At 38.8% G+C, this 20,152-nt stretch overlaps 1 protein-coding gene across 3 annotated transcripts; it reads left to right on the forward strand.

The window, feature by feature from the left end:
- The first annotated feature begins 766 nt into the window (after positions 1 to 766).
- On the forward strand, positions 767 to 20,149 carry waslb (WASP like actin nucleation promoting factor b). 3 transcript variants are annotated; one of them, XM_084110987.1, is made up of 11 exons: positions 767 to 1,147; positions 6,854 to 6,988; positions 7,084 to 7,170; positions 8,082 to 8,178; positions 8,656 to 8,679; positions 11,677 to 11,884; positions 12,741 to 12,783; positions 13,877 to 14,030; positions 17,410 to 17,936; positions 18,771 to 18,879; positions 18,977 to 20,149. In XM_084110987.1, exons 1-11 carry the CDS (start codon positions 1,040 to 1,042, stop codon positions 19,036 to 19,038), a joined length of 1,554 nt encoding a protein of 517 aa, XP_083967113.1. In that variant the 5' UTR covers positions 767 to 1,039; the 3' UTR covers positions 19,039 to 20,149. The 3 variants fall into 3 exon arrangements, with proteins under 3 accessions (XP_083967113.1, XP_083967114.1, XP_083967115.1); XM_084110988.1 differs by lacking the exon at positions 8,656 to 8,679; XM_084110989.1 differs by lacking the exons at positions 767 to 1,147; positions 6,854 to 6,988; positions 7,084 to 7,170; positions 8,082 to 8,178; positions 8,656 to 8,679 and adding an exon at positions 9,981 to 11,288.
- The last annotated feature ends 3 nt before the right edge of the window (positions 20,150 to 20,152 follow it).

Raw genomic sequence — 20,152 nt, forward strand, 5'->3', positions numbered from 1 at the left:
GCCAAGTGACACATTCCTCCTCTGATTAACCTTCCAACTTCGCTTTATTGTTGCCAGTTATTTCCTCTTCTTTTTATATATATATTTATTATATACACACACACACACATGGGCCTATACTTATACAAACATATATACATACAAACACATACACACACACACACACACACACACACACACACACACACACATATATATATATATATATATATATATATATATATATATATATATATATATATATAACAAAAAAGAGGGGAGAAAAAAATAATATATATATGCAAAAAATATATTAAATTAAAAAATCACCCACTTCACTCCACGTCATGACTCCGCCCACACAGCGTCCCTCTCTGAAACTGCATTTTCATCATTGTCAATAATGCCTTGATTGCGATTTGTAAGGCTACAGCTGTCTGACAACCAACAAATATTTTTACTTCAAGCGTTTAAATGCTGAAAGCAGACTCTTTTACATTATACGCAGACTAAACACGACCATATCCTACTATAGCGAGGGCCTCGTTCATGGTTATTTCATCGCTCACGCTGGCGTTGCCTGGTAACCTTCCCGGAGCGTCCAGTCACATTAGTTATTCAATATTCACAAGCCACGCCCAATAAACGCTCTGATTCGCTAACTGACTAGCGCCCCCGTCCATCAGCCAATCAATTCGCTCTGCTTATTGAACGCCACGCCGTCTCATTAATATTCATAAGCCAAGCTTTCGCCATAGTAGGATTTGTAATCCGCTGCGTCTCACTGTCATGCGCAGCGGTGGCACTGCCATGTTGGATCGAAAGCTCGGTGCACAGGAGTTCAGATGAAAGTTTAGAGGCTCAAGACGACACTGGATAACCAGACGAGGATCGCTTTTTGTTTGTGAGACGCAGGACTTCTCTCAACCCATTCCCGGCCGAACACACAGGTCTGGATATGAAAGGCTCCGGATACAAGCTGCGGTGATCAAAGATCAATGAACGCATATTTTCTGTTTAACACTTCCTGATCACAAGTTCACACCATCGGATTGTCAAAATGAGTGGTCCGCCTTCAACCAGGAGGCCTATGAGTAGCGTCGGCTCTATTCTTCTCACACCACAAGAAAACGAAGTGCTCTTCAGCCATCTGGGCAGGAAATGCACGGTAAGTTCTCAAGCATTTGCTTGGTTTCTTTGCCAGGTAGTTGTTTTCAGTCATGGATGTTCCAAACTCGAACTGATATGAATGTATCACTGATGATTCCATTGGAACGGATCCATCAACAATGTATCATTGTAAAGATACACTGTCTGCATCATCCGAGTTTAACAGGCGCTGGCTTCTGTTTGCTGCGGTCATTAGTGTGTCTCTATCAATGCTTTCAAAGTTTCAGGTGAGCTCATGGGCCTTGTGCTGGTGAGATTGAGTACTTTAGATAAGGGCTTTTCAAACTTTCAATGCCAATATTATGATATATGCTTTCACCTCAAGTATAAACCCAAATTTTTGTATTTTATTTTTTTGACATCTGTATATATAACTGTGGTTCTTATAAACTCTGCCTCGTCTTGTTTGATGAAATGTAATCAGGTTAACTTGATATAGTTCATGTCATATTGGCACAATTCTTTATCTTTATGGCTGATAAAGCCAATCACCTGACAGCAGCTCATAACACTCTTCCTACTTCAGAATTCACAATAAAACACAGTTCTGGTTTTAAATATCAGCCATTTACCTCTGCATTTCCATCCATGATATGTGTACATTGATAATTCACCCAGCTTTCATAACTGTTTCATAGAGGAAACTGGCATTGGTGTGTCTGGTTAAACTGTTAAGAATGTAACACAATATTCAAGATTGGGAAAGTATGGGAATCGGTTGGAATTGTTTGACCCATTAATTCATGGCTATATATAATGCACTTAAATATAGGCCAATTAATCAACCTTAATGATTTATGCGTTTATTCTTATTTATAACCATAAGTTGCACCATATATCATTATGTTTTGATAGTGCAGTCCTGACATGTTTTTAGTTGAATCATCAATGCTGTCTGAATCCAGTTGTAAACTTCTGTTTCCTCATTCCACTGCATTACCTGTTCTGTTCCTACAAGATGAAACTCATGTTGTTCGGATAACAAAACCGAAGCTTCCTTTTTCAAACGAGGGCATGCATGTTTCCAAAGGGCCTCGATCCTCTGTGTGAAACGGGAACCAGGACTTGCCGCCCGAGATTCCCGGTTTCTCCTGCATGACTCGGGTCCTTGAATGCTCCACATTCCTAGCGGCGTTGAACAGTGACAGTGCTGTGCTTATCATGCGCTTGCAATATCAATGCATCCCAGGGGCTTCGTCACCTTTTTTGACATTTATTCATGAATTTATGTCGCAAGCCTTTTTATATTCAAGCTGCGTGTCGTGGCACGACTGAAGTGGGTGTGTTTGTCCACATCTCTCCTCTGAGGAATCAGTTGAATATGCTCTGAATCACAGAACCGTGAGCTGAGACTTCAAACTCATCCATTTTTTTGTTAGCATTGTGCCAGGTTTAGGGAGCTAGCATTAGTTTGAGATCAGGAGCAGCCTGAGGATGTGGTCCGCTGGGCCTTGCTGGTGTTCCTGCTGTTTCTGGGAGTATGTGGTTCTCCTCCTGCATGGGAATGAATGTGGGGGGGGGTTGGAGAACCAGTCCTCTCTGGTAGTTCCTGCTGGCCGAGTTTCTGTGAAGTGAGGACGGCTAAAATCACAATTCTTCAGCCTTATCTCTGTTTCAGTCTGTAATGCATAGAATTTGATAATAGCAGGTTCATAGACATCGTTAGGCATTTGTTAATGACGGATTCTTCAACTTTGGCCTCTGTCTTCAGTATAGTCGTGGTGGGCGAAATGGCAGAAACATCATATCGCCATTTTTAATGTTGGTTTTACTATTTTGCAAGTGACTCAGCAATACAGCCAAACTAATTTACCTATTTTAAAAAATTACAAAGTAACAAAATATAAAAGAAAAACGAATGACAGACAATTTAGGCCAAAGAAGGGGTGAGCGAAGATGAAAATCTTTATTTCATTATTGTATCTTTGTTATTAAAAAATAAGAACAAAGATACACATGCAAATTAACTAAAATGGGTGTATTTGACAGTAGTATACAAGTAAGAAATTGAATAAACAAATGTAAAAATAAAACGCTACATAGACTGTTGATTCTTATTAAAGCTAGTGAAGTTATTCAGTGAAGAGCAGTAAGTGATTTTTCTTTTTGTCTTTTGTTGTTTTTTTTAACATTAATGACAAGTGGCATAGGTTTATTAGGCTGCTGTCACTTTAAGACCTCATGCACGGATCTAATATACAGATACGCATCCGGTTTTCCACCAACTGTTTGTTCGCTTAAGACATAACCGACTGTGTTTATGTAAACCTTTGTGTGTTTGAGAGTTTAAGCACAATAAAACGCATAAGGTAACTAAGTTTAGTTCTCAGGCGCTGTTTTTGACAGGCTTTAAGTGTGCAGGGGATGAAAAGCACATGTCAGAACAGCATGTGGTGGATAAAATGTTTATCTGGCAAGGCTTTAATAGACATATGCAAATGATAAACTTTCATGATTGTGAATAAGTGCAACTTCACGTGAGCTTAACTCTACCTCTGCGTTTACATATGATGGTGACATTTTAATGGTTCACGATCAGAATTTGTGATCTCGCACACACACCTCTACTTCAGTGTTATCATTGCTGTGGTTTTTAGATGGCCAGTGATATAGTAAAATATGAAGAATTGTACACCTTTGTAGCTCCATATAGCCTCAGTTCACCTACAAAAGTCAAGTTTGTTGAACTATGAATTATTTTTTTTATACAGCACATTAATAATGTGAACTTTAAAATTGTTTAGCCATTTGTAAATTATTATTAAAAGGACATGCCTTATGACTATTTTTCGCATTTCAGAATAATATTAGTGTAAACCAACACATTTATGTATGGAAAATATGTAGTGACAAGTGTTCTCATACTTTTTATATATATATATAGTTAAATTATATAACTTATTAAAAATATTTATTTAATTTTAGTAATTATAATTTAAATTAATATTTAATTTTTAATAAATTATATTAGATTTATTTATTTATCCATTTGTATTTTATTTTTTATAACATGATGGATAGACACACTACTGTTTAAAAGTTTGGGTTTTTTTTAAATATATTTTTAAGTCTCTTCTGCTCACCAAGTCTGCATTTATTTAACCAAAAATACCATAATATTGTGAAAATATTGCAATTTAAAATGACTGTTTTCAGTGTGAATGTATAGTAAAATGTATCTGAATTTTCAGCATCATTACTCCAGTCTTCAGTGTCACATGATCCTTCAGAAATCATTCTAATATGATGATTTGCAGCTCAAGAAACATTTATGATTATTACAACGTGATTTATTTGAAATAGAAATCTTTGGTGATATCATAGTCACTTTAATGCCTCCTTACTGAATAAAATGGTTTATTTCATGCATAACAGGAGCATGTACATCATCAGTGATGTCATCGCAGTGCACGTACGTTACGTCGCCAGATTTCTTCCATTAGCTGCAGCTGATGATGAGCGATAAACTGCGAGATACGGAGCGACGACTGTCTGATGTTGGCTCGGATGAATGCCTCAGAGTTTGAGTAATGACTCGAATGAACTGATAATGGGCGGCAGCTTCATTCAGCCAATGAGAGCGCAGAAGACTCTCTCGCTCTGTCTGTCTCTGGCTTGTATCGTGTGGTTAATGGAAGCTTTGAGTGTCTCTGTAACAGTTCGGCGGGTTGTTAAGATGTGTGGCGTGGCTTCACTCCTGACCAGGATCCTGGCAGGACTGTCTGGCTTTGCTGGTCCGCTCTGCGCTTATGTAAATCATCTGGCCCGTCCTGAGAATAGATGCTGATCATTAATTCCCTAAAGTGGCTGTTTGGCGAGAACGTCTTCAAGCATTTCGCAGCTGTTCACTTATAAGTGCTCGGACTTCATACAGTTCTTAGGAGAAATGTTCACTGGTTCTGATTCCTCGCAGTTGGTTCATCTCAGGTCAGACTATTGATTTATGAACTCAGGTTTCAATTCGGGATGGGTGTATCCTTGTTTTCCTCAAAGGCATCATATCTTGGAAAGCAGGATTTCGACTAGAGTGAAAAAGAGTGATGTCTGTCCAGATTCCAGACCTTCTGTTAAAACTAAACTGCCAAAACGGATCATTCAGAAAATGTAATGTAATAGACATCACAACCAGGAGCTCATTAACATATGCCCGCCCACATTTACATTTCAGCATCTACATGGTAAACAGACTTTACTTTATTTACAACTTCGAAAAACTTGCTTCTCCCTGATAATAAGGTTGTTTATATAATATACAAGGTAAAATATCTAAAATTAAAAATGCAACAAACTTGTAACAATTTGGATTTTTATATATTATATAGTCATACTGGAATTTAAAGTCCATGAATTCAAACTGGACAATTCTTGTTTTCATAGATTATGCAGTTTTTATTTTAAATGATTCATCTGTGCACGTTATTATTTGTTTTTAAATCATGTTCCTCATAATCTTTAATCAGAATAACTTCCCCTCCCTCTTGCAGTGACCATCTCTTCTCTGCTGACGAGGGCGGGGCTCAACCTGTCACTCACATGAGATCAGCCAATAGCAAACCACAACCATCCAATAGCAAACCACAACCATCCAATCAATTCCCCACAGACAAAATCAAGCCCCTCCCACATTTGTTCTTGTTGTAGAAGCATTTCACTCAGATATACGGCACAAAAGGGAAGAAAAGATATAACGATATAATCTAAAATGATCTATGCTCTCAGCCAAGAGCTTGGACTACAGTAATAATGCGCATAATGAGCCGCGTTCCTCATTCTCATCATGATTAGTCTGAGAGTCTTCATTCACTGGCGTTGTGACCGGCAGCTTCGTGAGGAGACTGTCAAAGGGCTGTGCTCTCGGCATGTTTCACTCACATCGCCATGTTGAATGACACTGCGGTATAATCATGTCCTCTACAGATTGGTAGTTTTATGGCATTAAAGGTTTCTATTTATTGACCAGTTGTGGTGACCTTTATGGCACATCGACTTATTAACAAGAACCAAAAAGCCTTTTTATTGTTTTTTTTTTTCCATGCACAATGACATTCTTTGTTTTGTTTTTAAATGGTATTTTATTAAAGGGGTCCAAATATGCTTTTTTTTTTTTTTTTTTTTTATTCGACTTTCTTTAGTGTATAATGTTGCTGTTTGAGCATGAAAAATAGTTATTCTCTATATCAGAGTCAGTGTTTCTGAACTCCTGAAACGCCTCCATTGTAGTCTTGAGTTTCTTTCGGGAACGAACACGTCACAATATTCCTCATTTAAATAATTAATATGCAGAATAAAGAGGCGGGGCCTGGTTGAGTTAGTTAGTAGTGTGTTAAACTGGTGGTTATGGTAAGGGGCGGGACATTTCCCAAAAACACTCGAAGCGCTCGACCAATCACAACACACTGATCCAGCCGACCAATCAGAGCACTGTGTGCTTTTCAGAAGGAGTGGCTTCATAGAGACAGGAACTAAACAGAGCGTTACTGACAGACTGGGAAGGGAGGAGATGCAACAATGGAGAATATGAGGAAAATAAGGTGTTTTTTGAACATTCATAGTGGCCTCATAATTGGTCCTCTTTAAAATTCATTCTGAAAGTGATACTTGGGCATCTGTTTTCACCATGAGATAAGCAGGTGCAGGATTTATTTTAAATAAATCATCATTGCAGATTTAGTTTAACTCTTCTGTTTCCTCCTTGTGTCCGCAGAGTTTGTCTTCAGCGGTGGTGCAGGTCTATGGAGCCGACAGAAACTCGTCCTGGGTGAAGAAGTGCTGTGGTGTGGCATGTCTGGTGAAAGACAGCTCTCTGAGATCTTACTTTATCAGGGTGTTTGATATGAAAGTAAGTCAGCAGATGCTCCATGTGTTTTTCGTGATTCCTCATGTATCATCTTGTTCTTAGTATTAAGTAAATGGTTTCTTATTCTGTTTCGACAGGAAGGAAAAATCTTGTTTGATCAAGAACTCTACAACTCCTTTTCAATCAACAGCTCCAGGCCTTACTTTATCACGTTTGCTGGAGACGTAAGTGCTCATATCTTGTACATGCATGTCCTTTTGTGTGTGTCTGTTCATGTGTTCGTATCTGTTTTGTACTCTTGTACTTCACCTCAGCAGACGTAAGGTATGTGCCACGGCCACAGACTGATAAAGTCAATGTGAAACTGAAATTGGCTCTGTTTGCTTTGTTCATGTATATCTCTGCTCTTATTATTGTGCATGATTTCATCCTCCAAAAAAAAGTTAGTCTTCTCAGTCCTTTATGAAAATGTAATGACTTTTTTCCTCATTAAGTTGGCTTGAGAGGGCAAACTTACTGAAATGCAATTTAAACGTTTTATTATTCTTCCGAGACTAGTTCTTTTGACTGCTACTCCTCCTAGAGCTTTAAAGCTAGAACCTCCAAACTCGGCTCAGACCTTCAGACTGTTCTGACTTGAGTTGGTATATCTTTTCAAACTGATCCGACTTATGGTTTTCCTAAAAATGAAGATTCTAGCAACGTTAAATCATGCTAGCAACGTGCTAAAGCATGCTAACAACATGCTAAATCATGCTAGCAACATGTTAGCAATGTGTTAAATCTTTTTCCCAACTTGTTAAATCATGTTAGAAACATGCTAGCAACATAGAAAAACACCATATCAACCTGTCTGTCTGTCTATTCTATCTATCTATCTATCTATCTTATAGACTATTGCCTTCAAAACATTCAAACTTCTTTAAACTTTTTCAAACTTTCTAGTCAAGCTCTCTCAAGTCAACAATGCGGCTTATTACAAGCGTAAAATATTTTGTAAATGTCTTTTTCAATTTTTGTTACATTCTGTTTGAATAACTGATTCATCTGTGTTTTGATTTGACTTATTGTCTGTCTGCTGTTTCACCAAAAACAGAGTGTGTATAAAGTGTCTTTAATGTGTGTTTGTCCTCAGACGTCCCAGATCGGTCTGAATTTTGCCAGTGAGGAGGACGCCAAACGCTTCAGGTCGACAGCAAATGATCTTCTGCTTAGAAGAGGGAGGAAAACCGGTAAATGCAACAACAGCACAGCAGAACTGTATCTCTCCTTCGCTTCACTCGTTTCCCTCTGCTGGAAAAACCATTATCATCTGGTTTTCTTCTGACATGATTCCCCCTTTGTCTACTTCTATCACTCTTTCTGTAACACTACATGCCTTGTTGCTCCCAGTTCTTTTTTCCTTCCTAACTAAGGCTACTCAAGCAGTTTGTGTGTTTCTGCCGAATCCGGCTCTTTGATGTCTGTGGGACCCACAGGGGTCTGTGCGTGTCGGTCTGCTTCTGATTAGTCTTCTCTTTAACCACTTCCCCTCTGTGTGTCGACTGACTCGGCAACTTCTGCCGGGACAAGGAGACGATTGTGCATTAAAACATCTCCTCGATCTTTCCTACACCGCTAAATCTAATTCTTTCACTAATAAACCTTCCAATTTTAAGTCATGCAGTGGTGAATTTAGTAATAACAGTTATCTTAATTTTGTCTTGCAGAAAAAAGACGTGACCCACCTAATGGTAGGTTGTTTATTAATGAATTACATGAACGTTCATTCTGTCTAAACTAAACTTTACCCAGGACTGACCAAGTTTACCAGTTAAAATGTGTGTTATGTCTGCAGATTCTTTGAAGATAATGCTAGTAGTTTATGAACGCATGTTGAATAATCAGATGCAAGAAATGTCTGGTTCATTTTTCACCCCAAAAAAATCAGAAGGAAAAAATAGGAAATTATGTTTTACTGAAAGAAAATAACGTATGTTTTTAGGACCATAGCAATTTTGTATTGTGGCATTATTATTGTGACAATTAGCCCCAAATTAAATGAAATTAAAATATAATAAAATGCTGCCATGCTGTATGGGCATGTTTGAAATATTATTTATTTAATTGAAGAATTACATTTTTATAATTGTTTTATTTATTTATTCAACTTTAAATGTTTCATTTGTCATTAAAATAATGGCACAATACAAAAATCTATATATACGTCACCAGGCCATATCTTGAAATGTTTGCCCAATTCACCACGTAGCTTTAAAGGTGCAGTAAGACATTTCTGAGAAACGCTGTTATTTGAAACCAACCTAAGGAAACACTCCCTTCCCTTCATTGCTCCACCCCCAAAATACACAGATGTCTTTCTTTATCATAGCTAAAGCAAAATAATGCATTGCGAAAAATAAAACACAGATGACGAATATGCAGGACACGCAGGATACATGTCCCCATCATGAGTGGACACGCCCCCTTATTTCTGATTGCCCCCCATCATGAGTGGACACGCCCCCTTATTTCTGATTGCCCCCCATCATTAGTGGACACGCCCCCTATTTCTGATTACGCCCCCTATTTCTGATTGCCCCCCATATGAGTGGACACGCCCCTATTTCTGATTGCCCCTCCCCATCATGAGTGGACACGCCCCCTATTTCTGATTGCCCCCATCATGAGTGGACACGCCCCCTATTTCTGATTGCCCCCATCATGAGTGGACACGCCCCTATTTCTGATTGCCCCTCCGCATCATGAGTGGACACGCCCCCTATTTCTGATTGCGCCCCCCCATCATGAGTGGACACGCCCCCTATTTCTGATTGCCCCCCCCATCATGAGTGGACATGCCCCCTATTTCTGATTGCCCACCCCCCCCATCATGAGTGGACACAACCCCCTATTTCTGATTCCCCCCATCATGAGTGGACACGCCCCCTATTTCTGATTGCCCACCCCCCCCATCATGAGTGGACACGACCCCCTATTTCTGATTCCCCCCATCATGAGTGGACACGCCCCCTATTTCTGATTCCCCCCATCATGAGTGGACACGCCCCCTATTTCGGATTGGCTACAAGTGTGTTGTGCTGCTCAGTCGAACCACTTTCAGCCACGTTTCTCAGAAATTTTAAATGCACACAGGCAAACACTGTAGCAAATATAATTCACAAGCAAACATCCCTCCCCCCTCATGTGTTACACCAAAACTTGATCTTCACAGTGGTGATGGTCTTTCGCCATATGACCCTCAGGGGCTGTCAACTACCCTACCCAACTAACGTATGTTAACGCCTCATTTGCACTTTAGCATCCACCCGAGAGGCAGAAATCCAGCTATACTGGAAAATCTAGCACCTTTGTCAATACCATCCTATATACTTGGCCGAAGTTTTGAAGTAATGTGAAGATGATTTGGGTTTGGGTTAGGTTTAGGGTTAGGTGTGTTTGTTTTTTTCCAGTGAAACTGGACTATTGTGGGTGTGTGAAGGTGCTTTTGACACTCAGAGTTCTCAAAGTGGGTTATTGAGAGTGTGTATGTGATTCATATGTACTCCAGTCTTTACAAACTTTTGACTGGTAGTGTATGTGCATATCAGCACTGTGACCTCTGACCTCTGTTTGATGTCTATGGGTGAGCAACATGAGCTCTGGTGCAACTACAAATATTAGACTTGTAGAGAATCTGTTTGAGAGATGGTTATATGAATTTACCCTTATGCTGACCTGTGTGTTTTGACTGAGGAACAACAGGGTTTTTCCCTGTTGATATTCTGTTTAGTCACCTAGTATTGACCGCCTTTTTTTGACTTGCACCCTCTGTCTGCGTGGAGGGTTTTTTGTTGTTCCTCAAATTAAGCGTGTCCTCAAGAACCCAGGAGATTTTCCGCAGCTTATTGCTGGCTTTAACGGTTATGTAAAATCCAGCGGTCGTGTATAATTTCCTGGGATTAAAAGAGGGCGTGTCTTTAGTGCACAGCAGCCTTCAAATGCTGGCAGAGAAAAGCAAGAGCAGCCTGACCACACACACACACCTGCGTCGTGGATGTCTGCGTGTGTTCAGAGATGATGTTCTGCACCACCTTTTTATCAGCGCCGACGGATGAGAAACTAGATGGGGCTTCGGATTTGGGAGGTTGCCTGGCTCCCCTGCAGTGCCTCGTTCTCCCACAGGACGAGCTGTACGGTCCGTTCGCCGACCCCTCGGTTAACCTGCGACACAGTGAGCGCACCTGTGTGGTGATGGGTAAAATCCTCCTGAATGTGGGCTTAGGGGGTGGAGACATTAGCGGGCGCTATAGCCCGTCGTTTTTACTCTCGCCTGCGTACAGTGTCAAGCGTGAGGACACAGGTAGGTTGTGACCTGTGCTTTACCCGAAGGCTTAAATAATTGGACAAGATGGAGAGAAGCTTTATTGGGCGGTTTAGTCTTAATGCAGTGTCTTATGATCAGTGCATTAATTGGTCTCTTTTTAAAGAAGATTGTGAAAGCATGAAAGTGTAAAATGTTATAGAAGTTTAAGTTTACTGTGAAGCAAATGTACTGAATGAATGAATTTTGAGTGTTAAAGCTTTTGATTGATACCTAATAAAATGCATAATGGAGAAAAAAGGCAATAAAGTGCTTCCTGACAGTTAAAGAGCATTAAAACTTTTTTTTTTTTAGCATTAACAACAACAAAAAAAGTGCTTGATTGCATCAGTGAATGCATAATTAAATTTGATTGTGACTGTTTCAGGACCTTCAGGACTTTTAGGACCAACGCTTCCAATGGCAACGGTGGACATAAAGAACCCCGAGATCAACAACCAGCGTTATCAAAATAACACTCAAATGAACAACATCAACCTCACCAACTTCAACAGGAAAGACAAAGCCAAAGGCAAAAACAACAACAAGAAGAAGAAAATCTCCAAAGCTGAGATTGGCACCCCAAGCAATTTTCGGTGAGTTCGCTTTTTAAGTTCAGAACAACTTGGATTTGGTATTAAGATGCGTTTTGGTCGATCGGATCACGAGTGGACGAGGGAAACACATTCCCGTTTACACCTGGAGTTTTACTCTGTCTCTTTTGTCTACTTTCAAGCACTTCTGTCCTGATTTCTTTGAGGGGAGGGTCTATTGTCGGGTACATTTTAAGGGCTTTTTCAGATCTTTCGATTTAATAGGTGAAATATGCTTGTGCAATTTACACATGAACGTAAAATGTCAGAAAAACACACGGAGAGCATCAGCTTTTAACACTGTGAGTGTGTGAGAAATCAGGAATGGTGAGAGAACATTGTGCTTGGTACGTTTTCATCTTCAAACCAAACTTGGGTCTTCAGCCGACAAAGTTTAAATCCCGTCTGGCCAAAGCTCTTCCCATAATGTTTACGCGTGAGGTCAGTAGGTGGAGAGCTGGCGATGTATTGCGGATGTTCGACCACATGAGCGTCTACACTGCGAAAGCAATCCGAACAAATGCGTTTTCGACTACATCTGGAAGTGGTCAAAAGTGGACAAGCTCAAAACCTTTACACCTGTATTTAGCATCGTCCACTTCGAGCAAAACACGTCTTAACACCAGTTGTAAACAGGACCTATGTTGTGATGGGAAGTGTAATCGGATGCACACTTGTTTTTAATCCCATGTAATATATCCCAGATGTGATAATCTGGCAGCTGTATTCCAGGAATCATGTTAAAGAGGGATGAGACCTCCGTAACCATGACCATGTTTATGTTTGTCCTTTAATCTAAGCATTTCAGTTTCTGAGCTGTGTTTGGTGAATGTTTCTGCTTGTGTGTGTTTTTTTCCAGGCATGTTGGGCATGTCGGATGGGATCCCAACACGGGCTTTGATGTGAGTATTCCCGCCACTACGTTTGCATTTAACGCGTAAAGCCGTGATGTTCAGTTTTGCGTGCATGTCGTCTTAAGATGCTGTTGTTTACATGATTTCATCGTGGATCAGAGGTCATGACGGGATATGATTCACAAATGCAAGTCATCTCTTACACAATGTGATTGCAGCGGGTGTATCTTCATAATCCAAAGCAATCATTCTCCCAAAAAAAGGATCATATTTCAGTGTGTGTGCGCCAGTTTGTAATTTTAACTCCCCTGAGTGAGAGCTTACATAAAGGGGATTTATTCAGGGTTATAGTGTGATTGCGCCGGTAGACTATCTGCAGGAGAGCAGGGAAGTTTTTCATAATCAGAGGAAAGAATTAGTAACTTTTAAGCAGAACATTCATCTGTTTCTGTGCTTGAAGAATTTGCTGAAATATTGTGAAATATGGACTCTTAATGTCTGAATCACATTGAGTTAAATAACAAATGAGCAAAAAGAGATGCATTTATTTTAAAAGAAGAATGCACAAGCACCTGTTTCGAGCAAAACATTTCACAAAAAGGGATATTTAGTGATGGAAAAAGAGATATAATCTTCAAAATGAAGTCTGGTTACTGGAATACACTACCGTTCAAAAGTTTGGTGTTGGTAGAATTTTATGAGTCTCTTCTGCTCTTCAAGGCTGCATTTGTCTGATAAAAATACAGTGAAATATTATTACAATGTAAAATACCTGTTTTCTATGTGAATATATACTAAAATGTAATTTATTCCTGCGATCAAAGCTGAATTTTCAGCATCATTACTCCAGTCTTCAGTGTCACATGATCCTTCAGAAATCAGTATAATATTCTTCAGAAAATTACTATTATTGATATGATTAAATAGAAATCTGTTGTAACATTATACGTATTTAATGTCACTTTTGATCAATTTAATACGATAATGTACGTTCAAAGTTAATGTGATGAACTGCAAAAGCGTTCCTAACGAATGAGGAGGACTTCAACACAAGAAGTAGAAGTTCATATTAGTTTAATGTGATTTGTATGTCGATTCTTTCCAGTCATTTGTTGACGGTTCACTCCTTGTCTTTTCGCAGTTGAATAACCTGGACCCAGACCTAAAGAACCTGTTTGACATGTGTGGCATTTCTGAGGACCAGCTCAAAGACAAAGAGACATCCAAGGTCATCTACGACTTCATTGAGAAGAAAGGAGGAGTAGAGGCTGTAAAAAGTGAACTTCGACGACAAGGTGAGTCTAAGAGTTCGGGTGCCAGGTCGTGATATTAGCACTTATCCAAGCAAAAATGATCGTATGTTGTAGTATTTCAGAGTAATATTTAAATAATTTGTCCTTCAGGACCCCCGAGGTGGTGTGGTAGGTTACTTCCCCTTTTGCATGAGTCTGCAGTGATGAAAAGAAAAACCCTTTGGTTCTTTGCAGAAGGCTTGCATTCAGACTTTGTGTGTGTGTGTGTGTGTGTGTGTGTCTGGAAAATACTTTTAGTGCCTCTAGTCAGAACCAGAGTTGGAGGCAAACCTTAACACGCACCAAAACTAGACCTTCAAATTAGGGGTGTGCGATATATATCGTCTATGATAATATCGTGATTGTTGATTCAACGATGTGTGATCTGACATTGAGTGTGTCCCTCACTTTACAAAATCACACATGCACTACATAATGTAGTCTTGTAGGTTAGATTAGTGCGCTTGTGCATTTAGAGTAAATAATGCAGTGAAAGCGTGCAGTCTATTAAAATGCCTCCAATATTCAAGATAAGGGTCAAAAATACCTCTTTTATTTTTATATCATTTAATAGAGTTGATCAATATCACATGAAGAGTACCGTTTTCTCTCCAAATATCAGCATGATTACAAATGATATTGATTTTATACAACCGTTCAATAAACAAGTAGTTAATGTTAAGTGACTTATTTTTTAGACGCAATATTACTTGTTTTGCTCCAAACGAAGCCACAGAACTGTTTCACATCTCTGAGCAACACACAGCGGTGTTTCCTTATTGAATGAATCGTTTGAGTGAATGATTCACTCATTAAACTTTTTTTTTTTTTTTATATTTTTTTTTTTTATAATTTCAAATATCAATATTTAATGTTTTAAAACATCAAAACGTTATTTCTGTATTTGTAACTGCAAGTTAAAAGCGTTCATGTCTTGTGTAAATGCATTAAACGCCACTTCAGATGCAGTTGTGTTTCCTCTGCACTGCAAAGATGAATTTTGTTGATACTGATTTAATTTGATTGGTAACAGCCCTATTATATTATTCTAATTGAATAAATGGAAGAATACGACACAAAAGATGACGCATACATGGCTTTATGGGAGTAAAAATGCTCATAAAATGTAAAAAATCTATTTAACCTTATTGGAAAAGATAATTTCTGTAGCTGCTGAGAACTGACCACCACACAGAATATGAAGAATATCAAAAGCTTTGGGATTCAAAGCCTAAACCTGCCTTGGTACCAACACAATAAACCCACTCTAATTATCATTATCGATAAAATAACAAGATATTTATTTTTTGTCAGTCTCGCACACCCCTCATCCAAACCAAGCCCTGTGGGTTGAAGAAACCGGCTGAAATAAAGATCTTGAGAGATCTCCAGCTCTGGTGTGTGTGTGTCTTCTGTCTTCCTCGCTGCTCACCGCTGAAAGCTCTCCAGTAAAACTTATTTTTCAGAGTCAGCATTTATATTCGCATGGAGCTGCAGGAATAAGTTGAGCTGTGAGCAGCAGCCAGGATGAACACACTGCATCCTACGGGAATCTTCCCGTTTCAAGAACCCTGGAGTGAAATTTCTATTTCTGCGTTGAGTTTGACTCTAAAGTTAAAGTTTTAAGTGGTTGCCTGCGTTAGCGAGTCGTTGGACAAGGATATCCGATGTTATTTGTTCAACACTTAATATTTTGCTCATATTGTCAACCCGAACAATATCACTGCAATGGAATACACCACTGTTCACAATTTTGGGGTTAAGTTTTTTATTATTTTTTTTATTTTATGCATATACACTGTTTAAAATCTTTTTTAAAAAGAAATTAATACTTCAATTCAGCAAGGATGCATTAAATTGATCAAAAGTGACAGTAAATACATTTATAATGGATTGATTTCGGTTTCAGATAAATGTTTTTGTTTTTTTTTAAACTTTGTTCATCAAAGAATCCTGAAAAATCTATCATGATTAATATAACAACATTAAGCAATAATATTAAGCTGTTTTCAACACTCAATCATAATCATAAATGTTTCTTGGCTGATCTTTAGATCATGTGACACTGAAGACTGGAGTAATGATGCTGAAAATTCAGCTTTGATCACAGATATAAATTCCAGTTTAAAATATATTCACATAGAAAACAGCTGATTTACATTGTAGTAATATTTCACATTTTTACTCTTCATACTGTATTTTCAAACCAATAAATGCAGCCCTGGTGAACATGAAAGACTCAACATTTTTACAAATCTTTCAGATTTGCTTGATATGTAACACAAGAACGGTTTATCTATTTAATAGCTATGCATGACTGCCTAGTTTTGGAAGGAAACCAAAAGATAAAATCATTCATTACATATAAATTATCCTCACATTATTTGATGTTTAAAACCTTCCTGTTTAAATCCTCACATTATTTGATGTTTAAAAATCTAGAAAATTCTAATTCTAGATTCTGTGATTGTAAGTGTCTGTGTTGCTCTGCAACTGTAAGCAGCTCTTAATTAACCGTTCGCAAAGACCCGCCCCCTTTAGTTACTGTTGCTATGTCCGACAAGCCACGCCACTGTTCTCACGCACCGTGGAGCAGAGAGGACACTGACAACACACTGACACACACTGACAGACCAGGTTACTTTTGATATGAAACAGTCTCAACTTTCAAATTTGGTCATTTTTGTAAAAGAAATTTAAACAATAAATACCATTTTGTGGCTCTTTAATGTGTCTGACAGATCTCTCAGTTAAAGCTGCTCGTGAACCGATCATCTCTTCCTTCTAGTTCATTTATAGCATCAAATAAACATGAATGAACATCAGAAGGAATGTTGTTTTAACCGCGGAAAGACGTCAGTACACTCCGTTTTTAAAGTTCAAATCCTCTGACGTTATTCTACCAACTCTCCTGACTGCTTTGTCGGACAAAAATGGCGGATTCGGCGGATTATGATTGGTCAGATCACCTGTCAATCAAACATGCTTAACACCACCTTAATAGCAACTTTATCATCATCTTGACATGTTTTTGACATCATTCATTACATATAAATTATCCTCACATTATTAGATGTTTAAATTTAAAAACCTTCTAAAATTCTAATCCTAGATTCTAAATTCTGTGATTGCAACTTGCTGTGTTGCTCGGCAACCATAATCAACAGCTCTTAACTGCAGCATGCCTTAATAACACCACCTTAATAACACCACCTTAATAGCATCCACCTTAATAACATCACCTTAATAACTCCACCTTAATAACGCCACTTTAATAGCATCATCCTCTTGACATGTTTTGGGAAGTTTTTTTCACATTAATCCATGTTACAGGTATATATTAACATTTACTGTAACGTATTGTTGTATTCTCTTTCTCCAGCACCTCCACCTCCACCCTCCAGAGGGGGACTCCCACCTCCTCCACCCCCCCATAACTCTGGCCCTCCTCCCCCTCCTCCTCCCTCCAGAGGTCGAGGAGCTCCACCTCCACCTCCACCATCCAGAGCCCCCACCTCAGCTCCACCGCCTCCCCCACCCTCCCGGCCCGGCATGGGTGCACCACCTCCCCCCCCCAGCAGAGGTCACGGGTCAGCTCCTCCACCACCTCCACCTCCCCAGCCCGCCTCCATGTCTCCACCGGCCCCTCCACCCCCTCCTCCATCATCTTCAGGGGGTGGAGCTCCACCTCCTCCTCCCCCTCCTCCTCCGGGACCGCCTCCTCCCGCGCCTCCTCCACTAACGGAGGTTAATTCAGGGGATCTGCCTGGGGGGAAGTCTGCACTCCTGGACCAGATTCGAGAAGGAGCGCAGCTGAAGAAGGTGGAGCCGAACAGCAAGCCGGCCGTGTCCAGTGGAGGCCGTGGCGCTCTCTTAGACCAAATACGAGTCGGCATTCAGCTTAAAAATGTGAGTAGAGCGGCAAAGAACCAATGAGAAAAGATTATTTTTTTTTATATTTTTTTTTTTAATACTGTTATTCAGCAAGGATGCATTAAATGAATCAAGTGACAGTAAAATCATTTTAATGCTACAAAAGATTTCAATTTCAATTTTCTGGTCATCAAAGATTGTATCAGTTTCAACATTGATAATAATCATGTTTCTTGAGCAGCAAATCTTCATATTAGAATGATTTCTGAAGGATCATGTGATAATTAAACCTGGAGTAATGATGCTGAAAATTCAGCTTTGATCACTGGAATAAATTACATTTTACAAAATATTCACGGTTTCTCTAAATTGTAATGATATTTCACATTATTACTGTTTTTACTGTATTTTTTGATCAGATAAATGCAGCCTTGATGAGCATAAGACACTTTTTTTAGTTGTTTTTTTGTTGTTGTTTTTTCTTCAAAAGCATTAAAGAAATCTTTCCAAACACAAACTTTTGAATGACAGTAATGCAAATTATGCAGATGCTAGTTATATCATATTGGGAAGTTTTCCAGGCCATGATTTAGTTGTGGAAAAACACAAAATTAATAAAATTAATACAATCAAAATGAACAGTTCATGTTCTCTGTGGGATTCCTTACATTTCTAAATGGTCGTTATTTTAGCAATTCTGCTTGTTGCTTGTTCTATTTCATCAATTAATCAGCGATTTTGTATTTCCACACCAGAGTCCTTGTTCAAATCAGTGTTTTTTTTTTTGTTGTTGTTTTTTGCAACAGTCATTTATCACATCTGCATGGCATGCCAGTGAACAAAAACATTCTGATCATGTGACCCTTACAGGTACCGGACTCTACCGAATCGACTCCGGCCTCTCCGGCCTCGTCCGCTGGGATCGTGGGCGCTCTGATGGAGGTCATGCAGAAGAGGAGCAAAGCAATCCACTCTTCAGGTGTGTGTGTGGGACTGAGCTTTATGACCATTACAGTCAGACTCATTCAGCATTGTGTCACACTAGAAAACTTAACATTTAATCCATGGTTTTGTAGATGAGGATGAGGATGATGATGACGAAGAAGATTTTGAAGATGATGATGAGTGGGATGACTGATGACCAGCGCTGCCCTAAACAATCAAGACACTACAATGCTCTTGTCTTTATAAATCTTATCAAATTGTAATGTAAATGGATGACCAATTTGCTGTACTTTTTTTTTTTTTTTTTTTTTTTTTTTTTTTTTGCCTTTATGCTTTTTTTTTCTTTTTTTTTATAATTAATCTGTGCAATACCTCATTTAATCTGTAAAGGTTTGTCATGTATCTCCTGTAAAGGTTTCCCCTCCTGGATTAACGTGCAATTTTACATCAAGTTTCTTGATTTGTAAAGTTGAATATTTTGGGGGGGGTTTTGTTTTGTTTAGTTTTTTTCTTCATTCATTGAAAGGGAGGTCGACTCTAAGGAACAAGATGAGCGAGACTTTAATGTTGATATTGTGACGCAAGAACACTATTTTCATACTTCTCTCTTATGTACCTTACCTTTTCTTATTCAGAACGTAGTTTAGCACTATTATTTTCTTAACAAAAAAAAAAAGCATATTTAGCCCTGTTGCTTTATTTGTAAATTTGCTCAGAGTTTGAGTCGGTTTCTATTTTTGCACGATTAAAAAAAAAAAGTGAAAAACATTAATTGAGGGGATACAGCGCAATACGGCGGATATGTTTACACATTGTGTGCTATAGCTACTATGTCAGGACTCTACTTAACATTAGATGTGAGAAACACTACAGTTATTATAAAATATCCTGTTTGCATTTTACTGGCATTACTACAAATCTCACAGGCATGTGTTTTTTCTTTCCGGTTGGTCAGATACGGTTCATGTTGAAATTTAATGTTCATGTGTGCCATTTAAAAAAAAAAAAAAAAACGAACACACCTGAATTGGACGGTTCGTACGTTCTCAATGTTTTATTAATAACGCACTGTGATGCTGTACTAATTCAAAGAGGGGCTCTGGCTCGCTTGACGGTCCGCAGTGGCTCGTATCACATAGCTACACTGTTTTTAACAGTGTTATAGAGGAATTCAAATATCTTTTCCGGTTTTTATCCTTCGTTCAACCAGGGTTGCTTTGCATCGAGACTTGAAACCTTTGAAATGAGGTTGAAAAATAATTATTAAAAATTGTACACTCAAATAAATGTTATTATTTACAGAACCT

Source organism: Abramis brama (assembly GCF_963993115.1).
Source record: "Abramis brama genome assembly, chromosome: 4".
NCBI lineage: Eukaryota > Metazoa > Chordata > Actinopteri > Cypriniformes > Leuciscidae > Abramis > Abramis brama.